The sequence below is a fragment of the Stenella coeruleoalba genome (genome assembly GCF_951394435.1).
Source record: "Stenella coeruleoalba genome assembly, chromosome: 16".
Taxonomy (NCBI): Eukaryota; Metazoa; Chordata; class Mammalia; order Artiodactyla; family Delphinidae; genus Stenella; species Stenella coeruleoalba.
The window spans coordinates 77861754-77875371 of NC_137162.1; the positions used below are offsets into that span (position 1 = coordinate 77861754).

At 45.5% G+C, this 13618-nt stretch overlaps 1 protein-coding gene across 2 annotated transcripts in view; it reads left to right on the forward strand.

Annotated features, from left to right (window-relative positions):
* Positions 1-8351: 8351 nt before the first annotated feature.
* NID1 (nidogen 1) overlaps positions 8352-13618 on the forward strand; it is a 94281-nt gene continuing 89014 nt past the window's right edge. Inside the window, exon 1 of one of the 2 annotated variants that reach the window (XM_079899312.1) lies at positions 8352-8775. In XM_079899312.1, coding sequence (XP_079755438.1) covers positions 8551-8775 — 225 coding nt within the window. In that variant the 5' untranslated portion in view covers positions 8352-8550. The remainder of the gene's footprint in view (positions 8776-13618) is intronic. The other variant, XM_079899311.1, reaches the window with a different exon arrangement.

Below are 13618 nucleotides of genomic sequence, written 5' to 3' on the forward strand. Positions count from 1 at the left end.
TTGCTGCTTTTAATATGTTTTCTTTGTCTTTAATTTTTGATAGTTTGATTAATATGTGTCTTGGCATGTTTCTCCGATTAATTATTTCCTTACCCATATTAAGGAAGTTTTCAACTATAATCTCTTCAAATATTCTCTCAGTCCCTTTCTTTTTCTTATTCTTCTGGGAATCCTATAATTCTAATGTTGGTGTGTTTAATATTGTCCCAGAGGTCTCTGAGACTGTCCTCAATTCTTTCCATTCTGTTTTCTTTATTCTGCTCTGCAGTAGTTATTTCCACTATTTTATCTCCCAGGTCACTTATCCGTTCTTCTGCCTCAGTTATTCTGCTATTGATCCCTTCTAGAGAATTTTTAATTTCATTTATTGTGTTGTTCATGATTGTTTGTTTGCTCTTTAGTTCTTCTAAGTCCTTGTTAAATGTTTCTTGTATTTTCTCCATTCTATTTCCAAGATTTTGGATCATCTTTAGTGTAATTATTCTGAATTCTTTTTCAGGTAGGCTGCCTATTTCCTCATTTGTTAGGTCTGGTGGGTTTTTATCTTGCTCCTTCATCTGCTGTGTGTTTCTTTGTCTTCTCATTTCGCTTAACTTACTGTGTTTGGGGTCTCCTTTTCACAGGCTGCAGGTTCGTAGTTCCCGTTGGTTTTGGTGTCCGCCCCCAGTGGCTAGGGTTGGTTCAGTGGGTTGTGTAGGCTTCCTGGTGGAGGGGACTAGTGCTTGTGTTCTGGTGGATGAGGCTGGATGTTGTCTTTCTGGTGGGCAGGTCCACATCTGGTGGTGTGTTTTTGGGTGTCTGTGACCTTATTATGATTTTAGGCAGCCTCTGTGCTAACGGGTGGGGTTGTGTTCGTGTTTGCTAGTTGTTTGGCATAGGGTATCCAGCACTGTAGCTTGATGGTCATTGAGTGGAGCTGGATCTTGGCATTGAGATGGAGATCTCTGGGAGGTTTTCACCGTTTGATATTACGTGGAGCTGGGAGGTCTCTGGTGGACCAATGTCCTGAACTTGGCTCTCCCACCTCAGAGACACAGCCCTGATGCCTGTCTGGAACACCAAGAGCCTGTCATCCACACAGCTCAGAATACAAGGGAGAAAGAAAGAAAGAAAGAAAGAAAGAAAGAAAGAAAGAAAGAAAGAAAGAAAGAAAGAAAGAAAGAAAGAAAGAAAGAAAGAAAGAAAGAAAGAAAGAAAGAAAGAAAGAAAGAAAGAAAGAAAGAAAGAAAGAAAGAAAGAAAGAAAGAAAGAAAGAAAGAAAGAAAGAAAGAAAGAAAGAAAGAAAGAAAGAAAGAAAGAAAGAAAGAAAGAAAGAAAGAAAGAAAGAAAGAAAGAAAGAAAGAAAGAAAGAAAGAAAGAAAGAAAGAAAGAAAGAAAGAAAGAAAGAAAGAAAGAAAGAAAGAAAGAAAGAAAGAAAGAAAGAAAGAAAGAAAGAAAGAAAGAAAGAAAGAAAGAAGGAAGGAAGAAAGAAAGAAAGAAAGAAAGAAAGAAAGAAAGAAAGGAAGGAAGGAAGGAGAAGGAAAGAAAGAAGGAAGGAAGGAAGGAAGGAAGAAAAAGATAAAATAAAATAAAAAGTTATTAAAATAAAATACAAGAAATAATTATTTTAAATTTTTTTAAGTAATTTAAAAAAAAGAAAGAAGAGAACCACCAAACCAAAAAACAAATCCACCAATGATAACAAGTGCTGAAAAGTATACTAAAACAAACAAACAAAAAAACAGACAGACAGAACCCTCGGACAAATGGTAGAAGCAAAGCTATACAGACAAAATCACACACAGAAGCATACACATACACACTCACAAAAAGAGAAAAAGGGGGAAAAAAATATATATATCGTTGCTCCCAAAGTCCACCTCCTCAGTTTGGGATGATTCGTTGTCTACTCAGGTATTCCACAGATGCAGGGCACATCAAGTTGATTGTGGAGATTTAATCCGCTGCTCCTGAGGCTGCTTCCCTTTCTCTTCTTTGTTCGCACAGCTCCCGGGGTTCAGCTTTGGATTTGGCCCCGCCTCTGCATGTAGGTCGCCTGAGGGCATGTGTTCTTTGCTCAGACAGGACGGGGTTAAAGGAGCAGCTGCTTCGGGGGCTCTGGCTCACTCAGGCCAGGGGGAGGGAGGGGTACGGAGTGCCGGGTGAGCCTGCGGCAGCAGAGGCCGGCGTGACGTTGCACCAGCCTGAGTGGGCTCTGATTTTAATTGGAAGGAAAACCTCAAGTTCAACAAACAAAATTAAAACCAGTGGGTAAATGGGAATTGGAGGAGTTTTTTGTACCCTCTAAAATAATTCCATGAAGGCAGTTGCCCATTTTGTAGAAAGATAAATTATCCAGAGAAGAAATTACAATGCCCAGGAGGTACCGATTCTAAGCACAGCATCTAAGCACTAAGGAAATGACATGTAGCCCATACCAGAGAACTAGATTGTTCAAAGAACTTCTAGTTCAACATATTGTTTTTACTTTATTTCCCTAAGCATACTTGATGTCATATGGAAACATGTTACTTTTTTTTTTTTTTTTTAGAAAAATCTGTTCCCCACTCACTTTGTTCAGTGGTTAGCTTGTCTCAGCATCAAACGTAGAACCAGAGGCTGAATGGCAATGACTGCTTAATCCAATGCCAACAAGGACATTTTTCACAAACATACTTTTGTAATTATTTTTCATCTAATTAGCTAACACAAAGTAATGAGTCATCGTGGTCTAACGACCTTCTTGCTGTGACTGAGTACAGTCAGCTACAATCGTCACAATTTATGCTGAATTTAGTTCATTATGCAAACTTCATGTTTATTTTCGTTACAATAAAGTTTACCACATGGAAATGGGACCTTATGAAGATTTATTAACAAAAGAAAATTAAGAAGAACTAATACCTTTACTTGCACTTGACTCAGATTGATATTTAGCAATCTTAGGCCATGAGTGTCATCTATCACAAGTCACTACTGTTTTCAATGAAACATACAATATTAAAAATATTTGCTATTCTCTCATAGAAACAGAGAGTAGAATGGTGGTTGCCAGGGGCCGGATAGTGGAGGAAATGGGGAGACGTTGGTCAAAGGGTACACATTTTCAGTTAAAAGATGAGTAAGTTCTGGGGATGTAACGTACAGCATGGTGACTATCTATAGTCGATACTGTGTTGTAGACCTGAAATTTGCTAAAACAGTTGATTTTAAGTGTTCTCACCACACACACACAAAATGCTAACTATGTGAAATGGCAGGTGTGTTAATTATGATAATTGTGATAAATGTGTTTATTACATGATTATGGTAATTATTTCACAATGTGTATGTATATCAAATCATCACATTGTACAGCTTAAATGTATACAGTTTTGTCAATTATATCTCAATAAAGCTAGAAAAAATCATAAAGGTGATTAACATACGAAAATCCATTATTGGAATAAGAAAATTGTGAACTGCAGCTGAGAAGCCATAAATATAAGCTTTTTGTATTACTCTCCTAAGTTTTCTATAGTACTGTCTTGGGATGAACATTGTCTTGGAACATGACATAGTTATAAAAATACTCTCACAAATTATTTTGGAGAGAAAAAAATATAGAAGAATAATGGTATGAAGTGAAAAATTAGAAAAACAGTGATTGGAAATGGAATTAAATATACGCAGATGCTTTACAAACCCTGAAAATGGGAAAGATAGTAAGTCTTTATTAATAAAAAGAGTAATAATTCTGGTGCTTAAGGAAACATTACTAATTAATTTTACTTTAGGAAAAAAACAAGTGGAGAAATCTGGCAGACACCACTGTAATCAACTGATCAAAGTTAACTCCAGTGTTAATGTCCTTATTTTGACAACTGTATTGTGGCTATGTAAGAGAATGTTCCAGTTTTTAGGAAATATACACTAAAGTATTCAGAGGTAAAGAGACATCATGTTTAAAACGTATCCTCAAATAGTCTAGATAAAAAATGTGTGTGTGTATATCTATCTATCTATTTATCTATAGAGAGAGAGAGAGAGAAAGGAGACAAAATTAAAGCAATTACGGTAAAACTTTAAGAAGAAATCTGGGTGAAGGGTATATGAGAACTTTTTGTATTTCTCTTGCAACATTTATGTAAGTCTGCAAATTACATAAATCAAAATAAAATATTAAAGCAACAACAAAAGGCAGGTTATGCTGGAGGTCTGATGTTAATGAACCAGCAAACGATCCAGATGAAAACAGGATGTAGAAATAGGAGGATTAAACTTTATCCTGAAAACTGTGGTATCTTCCAAACCAAACATATCGATGGACATAATGTGTTTCCCCCGAGTACTTTTTATCCAAATCTCCTTTGAGAATACAATAAATTGAGCACCAAATCCTGCTTGATTCTCATCCTTTGGTAGGGATGGTCACTTAACTTAGGATATCCTTATAACAGTTGAGCTTAAGTTGTTTAAAATAGCAATCACCTTATTCATGAGTTAAGTGAATTCCCCTGGAATTGAAACACTGATACGTTGAACTCTGCATGACATCTGGTAAATAAAGGAATAAATATAGCCATATGTGGTCAGTGGCCAAACCTCACAGGAGAGTGAGATTATAACAGACGTCTCCTTCAGTGAAATAGACAACTGAGCTATCTTTCCACTCAGTTGCCTGGACATTTGTCTGAAATAAGCCAAATAGAAAAGTTACCTTGGCTTCTTATAGGTATAGCCTGCTTCCTAAATTTTGTCTTCTTGCCTTATCCCATCACAGCAGTCAATGAAAGAGTACATGTCTCAAAAGTAGGGTTTAACTTAAAGAAAAAGAAACAACTGGCATAGTCATTTAATTGTGGGTGCATATTGCTACTGCAGATATCAAATGATTTTTTTTTTTTTGCTGCGTCGGATCTTAGTTGTGGTACTTGGGATCTTCGTTGCTGTGTGCTGGCTTCTCTCTAGTTGTGGCGTGCGGGTTTTCTCTTTCCTGGTTGTGGCGCGTGGGCTCTGTAGTTTGCTGCACGCGGGCTCTCTAGTTGAGGTGCGCGGGCTCAGTAGTTGTAGCACGCAGTTTCAGTTGCCCTGTGGCATCTTAGTTTCCCAACCAGGGATCTAACCCACACCCCGTGCATTGGAAGGTGAAGTCTTAACCACTGGACCTCCAGGGAAGTCCCTCAAATGATTCTTAAAAGTACTATTGAATTCTCAAACTGTTGACTTTTATTAACGTGCATGCAGCATCGTGCTAGGCTCTGTGAACTTTGGAAAAGAAACAGAATAACTGATCCTCGCCCCAAAGAGCTTATATCTGGGGAAAAAAAAACCCCGCATAAAACAACTAGAGAAAAACATCTAGGTATTAAATACACTTAGAAAATGACCAGAGCAAAATATGAAATTAAATATTCCATGATGAAGATTATGATTACACACTAAATGTTGAAACTATAAATTCTAAAGGAGTGGCTGGCACCTGGCCCACATTGTCCTAACGGGAGGCACAGCATAGATGTCATGTCCCCTGAGCACCAGGCAACGTGTGGTGAGTGCAGGGCTATAAATAGGAAATGACAGATAGTTTACAGTATATACAAACTAACTTAAGCAAGACTATACTAATGAAATTAGGGAACAGAAGCATACATAAACAGAGCATGAACATTGTGTATAAACAAGGGAGCAAATATGTTTTTTGGCTGGAAATTGAGGGAGAAAGCTCTCCTTCTACAGAAAGGCAGGAGGGTGTGGTAGAAAGAGTATCAACTTTGGTTTCAGATACACTGGGGTTCAAATCCTGGCTCTTCCACTGTGTGAAACTGGGCGCGTTAACTTTTGCAGATCTCATTTTCCCTACAGCTACTATAAAGCTACTAGCTTGTGCAATTGTTATTAGTATTAAATTCGATGCTCCATAAAGCATCTAGCAGAAGCAGGCATTCAACAAGGAGCATCCGCTGTTGTTCTCTGTGTCTCTGTTAAACATCCCACTGTGTTAATGTTGTGTCTGTCTTTCCCAGTAGGCTATGAGCTGCTTACAAAAGGGATTATGAGTTAATGGTCTTCGTATGTCGAATTCCTACTACAGTATCTGACACAAAGCGGATTCTTATTAATTGTGGAAATGATAAGAGTCATGAAAAACAGACATTTAGATAATAATGATGGCTTAATATTAACTGAGTACTTCCTTTATGCTCCGATTCTGTGCTAGGAGCATTTCAGGGATCATCTTATTTCATTCCCATAACGATTCTTTGTTTGTGGGAATGAACATCCCATGCAAATGAGGAGGATATAGAAACCTGCCCAAGTTCATAGTGCTAGTAAATGGCAGAGCCCAGGCCTCAGCCAGACTGGACTCCAAGCTACCCGCTGAGCGGAGAACAGCTCTTACTCTGTATTAGCCGAGGAAAATTCCACCGACCAATAGGAGTTTCAGAAGCTGTCTGAGTACTAAAAAGGCAGAGAATTCGGGAGAGGGGGTGAGAGCATTCCAGGGACAGGCAGCGGCTTCAGAGCCAGCTCTGATGTGAGACAGAAGGTGGGGTGGGGGTTTGGAAGGGGGTGAGTCTGAGGGACGGGCCGGATGGGGCTGGCTGAGCACACACTGGGAAAACTGGGGCCTGTGCAGGTGAGCACAGAGGAAGAAAGAAGAGCCTCTGTATGGAGTTCTCTCCGTTGGAAGGGGCAGAGCTGGGGCCCAGAGGCCCAGAGACGGGCAGTGCAGCAGCTGAGGCTACGGATGGCATGGGGTAGAGTAGGAAGTCCTTCTGGGGCAGGACGGAGGCTTCAGGCTTGGGGCGCTGCAATTCTGGAAGGGAACTGAAAGAAAAGCCACTGGATCTGGCAGCAGATTGCAGGCAGGCAGCGTTAGTTGCTCTTTAACATCAAGAGAAACAAATGTAGCAATAATGACTCCACTTGGTGTAGTGGTGAAGGGGGAACCAGACCACCCTGGGTCCCGGGCAGGCTTGCAGCTGTGCGACCTTAGCAAAGTGATTTAAACCTCTCTGGGTCCCTGTCTCTCTTCTGTAAAGTGGGGATGGTTTCTGTCTCCTAGGGGTATTGTGATTGCAAAACGATGGTGTATTTCGCTGGCTTTTTCTTCATATTTTCTACTGGACTCATGCTCCTTGAACATTATACAGAACTTGCTGTTTATTGGGAGAATTCTCCCAAACTGGGTCCCAGGTCCTTAATTTTAGTGGGCAACAGGCAATGGGGGATACCCTGTTGACCCCTCCAGGTTAACAGGTCTGACATCAAACACATACCCAACTCCCAACTTCCCAGCTCCCATTCCCTGATTTCAAAAGGCAACACATGTTTTGCAATCCTCCAGGCTCAAAACCTTCCACCCAATTTAAACTCTTCTCCTCTCACCCCATCCCCCATATCAAATCTATAATCAGGTCTTATTCCTTCTTTCACTGTAATGCCTTTTAGATTCATTTCTTCTCGGTTTCCACTTTTCTTTCCTCATCCCTATTTTTTTTTTTCCTTTCAGCGATCCTCTGATGACCTCTGTGTCTCTTCTTTCAAGCCAGTGCCAAATTAATGACCAACGGATTATTTCGGATACCACTTATGTCGCTTATCTCCCTTTGTCAAGAACTCTCAATAGTTCTCCTGTGAGGGTTAGAGCGAGTTCAAATTCCTAGGTTTAGTATTAAACTTACTTCGAACTGGAATTCGGGAATTCCTTTCCCGAATTCTCCACCGGGGGATGGCACCTTGAATCCACCCACAGCTCAGCCCTCCAGCTTCTAGAAAGTTCCTCCTGCAGCCCCCTGGTGAAATTCTATGCCTTCCGGAAGACCTGGTTTGATTTCCATATCCCCAAAGATGCTATCCTTGACCAACTATTCCATTCCCGATGTCCTTTATCACTTGGGGGCTCCACCCCGCCTAACACTGTTGTACACTCATGACTTTGGGGGTTGGACCCGACTTCTGGCCGAAGTTCCCATTACCAAGCATAGGCTCCCACACTCAATAAAGCTGAAAGAATGGAGGGCTGAGTAAATGGCCATGCTCCTGGCCCGATCCCTTCTTGCTGATCCTCAGCACCTACTCCTTCCTCTTCCTACCAGTCTGACCATGTCCGACCTCCGGACGCCACCAAGCAGCGTTGGGGTGGACTGTGTCCCAGAATCCAGGGCATTTCCGCGTCGCCCGATCTCCACGACTTAGCCCTGGGTCGAGGATAATGGTGCAGAGCCCGGCCCTCTGCTCTTACTCCCGGAGGGGCCGTTCGGTGGGAACTGGGCTGGTTTCGGGAATAGCGGCCACCAGCGCCCATCACCCCGCGGGGAAGGAGGGCTACCCGGGCAGAACGGCTAGGGGATTAGGTGTCGCCCCTCGCCCTCCCCCTCGCGGCCATTGGGCAGCCTCCGCGGCGCGCCCTGTGGACGGGGCGGGGCCCTCCCCATCTTCCCTCGGTTCCCTCCCCTGTTTCCCGGGGTGGGAACCTCGGGAGGCGGGATACGCGGAGGGGCTGCCGAGGGGCGTCCGGTTACATCTCCGCCTTCCTCAGCCTCCGGCCGCAGAGCCCCTCGGTTTGCGGGACGGCAGTCCGGGAACATGTTGGCCGCGGTACGCCGGAGCGGAGCTGCGTGGACGCGGGCGCTGCTGCTGCAGCTGCTGCTGGCGGGGCCCGGGGGCTGCCTGAGCCGCCAGGAGCTCTTTCCCTTCGGCCCCGGCCAGGGGGACCTGGAGCTGGAGGCCGGGGACGACCGCGTCTCCCCAGCCCTGGAGCTGAGCACTGCGCTCCGCTTCTTCGACAAATCCGACCTCAACTCGGTCTACGTGAGTGCGACCCCGGGCGGGAGATGGGGGCAGTTGTCTGGGAGGGCGCGGGGGGCTGACGCGGCGTCGGAAGGAAGGCCCGGGCGGGCCGGGGGCGCCCGCGGAGCCGGACGGACGTGAGCGTCGTGGGCGGGGACCCAGACCCGCAGGCCGCCGGGGCGCGGGGTGCGGCGCTCGGTCTCCAAGCCCAAGGGGGCTCCCGCCTCCGCCCGGCCTGCCGACACCTCCCCGCCGCCTGGTCACTGTCGTCCGAGGTGCACTCGGGTCTGGGGAGCTCGTCCCGTCTGCGCCGCCCTGCGCGCGCCCTGCCCGACTCTGGGACACCGCGACCCCGCGACCCCGGACCCCGGGACCCGGGCGGCGTTTCCACCCCGGCGGCTGTGGACCGCATCACCTCCGAGAAGTCGGTCCGCGTCTCGCCATTGTCCCCTGCCTTTTGGGGACAGGACCCGGTGCGGTTGGGACCAGGCGCGGGCGCGGGGCAAAGGCCAGAGCTGGGTTGCAGCCGGCGCGCGGGCCCTGCGACTGCCGTAGGTGCCGGGGCAGGAAAAGACCGCCAAACCGGGCTCTCCGCCCCGGGAATGTAGCCGACAGCCCCTGCATTTGTGTGTGTGGACTCCGGATACGCCTTGGCAATGATTCTGCTCTCAGTCCAGAGTTAAGGGCTGGGAAAGGGCGCCCCGGTGATCCAATTTCCTGTAGCCGAGCACTGTCACCATGGGGGGCGGGGGGAGGGCGGCCAGATGGGGAGCGGGACAGGGACCTTTCGCTCTCTGGATCCTTCTCTGAACTGGCCGGGCTCGGGGACGCTGTCAACTTGGTAAAGTCCTTTCGTGCCGCCGCCTGCCGCCGCCGCGCACCATGTGGATTTCATATAAAGCTGTGTGCATTCCAGAAGTGGAGGGAACAACGCCATCAGCGGCTGGAGCTTGTCCTGCCGGTGAAATGGCTGTGCTCGTCTTCTGGCCGGGGCAGATCTCGCCCGGGACAGCACCCACGTGGAGCTTGTCGGCTTTGCCCAAAAAGAATGAGTCCTCGAAGTCTCCACCGACAGAGGGTGTCTCCTTGTTGGTTGACTGCCCTGACCTCCTTGCACAGTCTGCTGTAGCCTGTAAAACCCTGTCTTAGGTTTTTAAATGCATGAGATGAAATCCACAGGATTGCCAAGGAGACCAATTCTGTTGAAAAATGAGTTAAAATATTTTTTAAAAATTGTATTAAGTAATATATGCGGTTTTTTCCTTCTTAACCGTATTAAATAGCAAGGTGTAACAGTGGATCCAGTGTACGATCAGCTAATGCCGGAACTTTCAAGGTCATGGGGACTGTAAACAATATTCAGAGACGCCTACTGTGACTATAATAGGAGAATATCTGTGACTTCTGGTAGTGGCCAGGTCATTAAGTGCTAATACTACTGTGTTTTGTTGCCTACATTTATAATGGAAGGAAATGCTAAATACCAGTTACGGGTTACTGAAAATTAAAATGAAATTTCTTTTTCTCTCTAGGTTAACAGACCCACTGAATTCTATTCATGAACCCCTCTGTTAAATTAGGGCCCTCCGCCCTTCTTTACTTGTGGCATCAGACTAACCACATTACGTTCTAAAGACCTAGAAAATCGATTGCTAAAAAGTGATTCCTGTCAGTCCACACCTTCTGAGCCAATTTGGGTTTTTAATCTGCATTTCAGTGAGAAAGACTCCCAGAGCTCTCTTTGCATCTTATTTCTGTGCTTCAGGTTGGGTTCCCAGGAAGGACTCTGAGATGGAGATTAGCAGGTAGGTTATTTCATTAGGGTGAGCTTCGCAGATCCACAATTGTAGAAGGGAGGGCAGTGAAGAAAGATTGAGCGGAGTAGTGGAGCTGCAGTGCAGGCCAGCAAGGGCATCCAGCCAGTCCCCTGGGAGCTCTGGGGGTGGGATGGCCTTTCAGAGCTCTCTCAAGTCTCCTGAGAGGGATGGACCTCCATGTCCTTACAGTGATCAGTGATTCCATAAGGGCTGCCCTGGACCCAGGTGTGACCCTCGGGTGAGGCAGTTTTTTCCACGGAGGCAGTTATCGAAGAGGAGGGCTGAGGACTGCATTCCCAGGAGCTGAACGAGGATCGGGTGCCACATCACAGCACCCACCACTATTTGTAGTTTTGTAGATGCTGTTTTGAGCTGATGGAAACCCTCACATGGCCCTGAGTGAAAGGGTGAATTGACAGGAAGTGTGAGCGTGAACTAGATGGTCTGTACTGTTCTGGGCATTAGATTAAGAAAATGAAAGGAAACCCACTGAGAAGGAAAGTGATTATTGGATGAGTGTATCTACATGTGTCAGGAACTTGCTAGTTTTACATTATTTAATCCTCAAAACAGCGTGCCCCCTTTTTTTCAGATGAAGAAATAATAACAATGATTAGTAATTACCCAAGGCCATCGCATCAGTTAAAAATACCCAAACTAGGGCTTCCCTGGTGGCGCAGTGGTTGAGAGTCCTCCTGCCGATGCAGGGGACATGGGTTCGTGCCCCGGTCCGGGAGGATCCCACATGCCACGGAGCGGCTGGGCCCGTGAGCCATGGCCGCTGAGCCTCCGTGTCCGGAGCCTGTGCTCCGCAAAGGGAGAGGCCACAACAGTGAGAGGCCCACGTACCACAAAAAAAAACCCCCCAAAACCCAAAAAAAACCCAAACTAGGATTTCAGCCCAAATCTGTGTCTGACTCATAATGCTTTCAAGCATCAGACCTAAAACATGTGATGGACCCAAGGGAGTGCTGTGAGTTAAAGTAGTGAGGAAAGATTTTACAGAGGAGGTTACATTTAAGACTTGAAAGACAGGTCCATTTTCAGTAGGCGGAGGGGGAAATGGAGAGGCCATTCATGGTGGGAGGTACTGCAGGGGTAAATGCATGAGGATGGGAACAAGCTTGGCATATGCTGGGAAAGTGAGGAATATGACCCCACTGGAGCAGAGTGTTTTTGTGGGCATAGGAGGGTTCAGTCTGGGATAGGCAGTAGGGTCAGGGGATAAATGTATCAGTTAGCTCTTGCTGTGTAACAAACAGCCACAAAAACGTCAGTGGCATATAACTATAAGCACTTGTTGCTCATGTATCTGGAATCTGCAGGTGGTGGGCTGATTTAAGGTGGCTTCAGCAGGAGCAACTGGGATGATCTGGTTCTGCTCTGGGAGGTGGTGGGGGAGGGAGGTGTCTCAACCTGCACAGCTGTTTTGCCTAATATGGTCATTAGCCATGTATAGCTATTTTAAATTAATTAAAATGAAATAATATTAAAATTTCAGCTTTTGAGTCACACTAGCCACATTTCAAATGTTCAACACTCTCACTAGTGGCTAGTGGCCACTAGATCGGACAATGCTGCTGTTGAATGTATCTATCACCACTAAAAATTCTATTGGATGGTGCTGCTTCAGGGGGCCAGCTTAAGCATGTCCTCTTTCATGGAGATGTCAGAAGCATAAAAGAGTAAGTGGAAATGCATAGTGCTTTTCCAAGCCTTCCCTTGGGTCATGCCTCCTAACATCTCAGGGACTAAAGCAAGTCTCATGGCTGAGCCCAGAGTCAATGGGTGAGGAAGGTCATCACCCTCCCTGCCCCCCGCCGTGGTGGTAACAGGCATGGATACCGGGAGAGCTGAAGATTTGGAGCCAAACGATGCAATACATTACCTGGAGGGTCATGAAAGACGGCTCCTGGAAGGTTAGTGGTTGCTGGGTTATACTGTCTGTAGCTGGTCACAAGGCATGCCCGTCTTTAGTAAGATAAGTCTGGCAGTGGTTTGCAAGACAGCATGAACAAATGGACAAGAAGAGTTTGGGAGCAGGAAAACCAGTCCCATAAGTTACTGATTTATCAGATATGCAGGAATTAGAGCGTACAGGAATGGGGCAAGGAGAGGAGCTGGTGAACCTGAGTTGATCTAAGATGCATCGGCAAGATTTCTGACCAGTCACACGTGGAACGCGGAGGAGAAGGCAGGGAGGGAGAGGTTCTTGGTCTTGAGGCGTGAGTGAATGACGAGATGGTTGGCAGAGCTGACTTGAGTGAAAAGGCATTAGTCCAGGTTTGACTTGGTGGTGTTAGAGACCAAGAAGGGGACCAGAACGTGGAGATGCCCTGGAGCTTGTAGACCTTCAAAAGAGCAGTTAGGTTGGAAGGTGAATGGAAGCCTTGACACTGGTTTACGAGGGGAAGTAGGAAAGCAGGGAACAAGCTGAGAGCTGGGTTTGGAGCCCTGGGAAAGGGTACGATTAGTGATGACCCAACTCATCAGTTCTAACAGTGCGGTCTGGGGACTCCTGGGCGCCCTGGAGACTTTTTCAAGAAATTCACAAGGTCAAAACTCTTTTCCTGGTAATAAGAAAACGTTGTTTGCTTTTTCTACTCCCGTGCTCTCATGCGTAAATAGTGGAGCTCACTAGAGGCTACAGGATATGTGATATCTACATGTGTTGTGATATTTATCACAACAGATTGAATGTAGAAGGTAGGAGAATCCAGCTATCTTCCATTAAGCCAGACATCAAATTGATTTGCCCAAATGTACAACAACGACACTTCTCTCCCTAGGTACTTTTGGGTTTTATTTTCTTTAAAATTATGTTAACATGGAATGAGTTCATTATTACTTAAGTATTATAAATATTTAAATTTTTCTCAATTTTAATTTCTGGTATGATAAGTATTGATCAATATAACCTATATAAACATGAGATTCCGGGAGTTCTTTAATAATTTTTAAGAATATAAAGGGGTCCTGAGACCAAAATGTTCAAGAGCTGCTGATTTGATGGTATCTAGACATCGTATGCCTCTGCCTTAATTTGA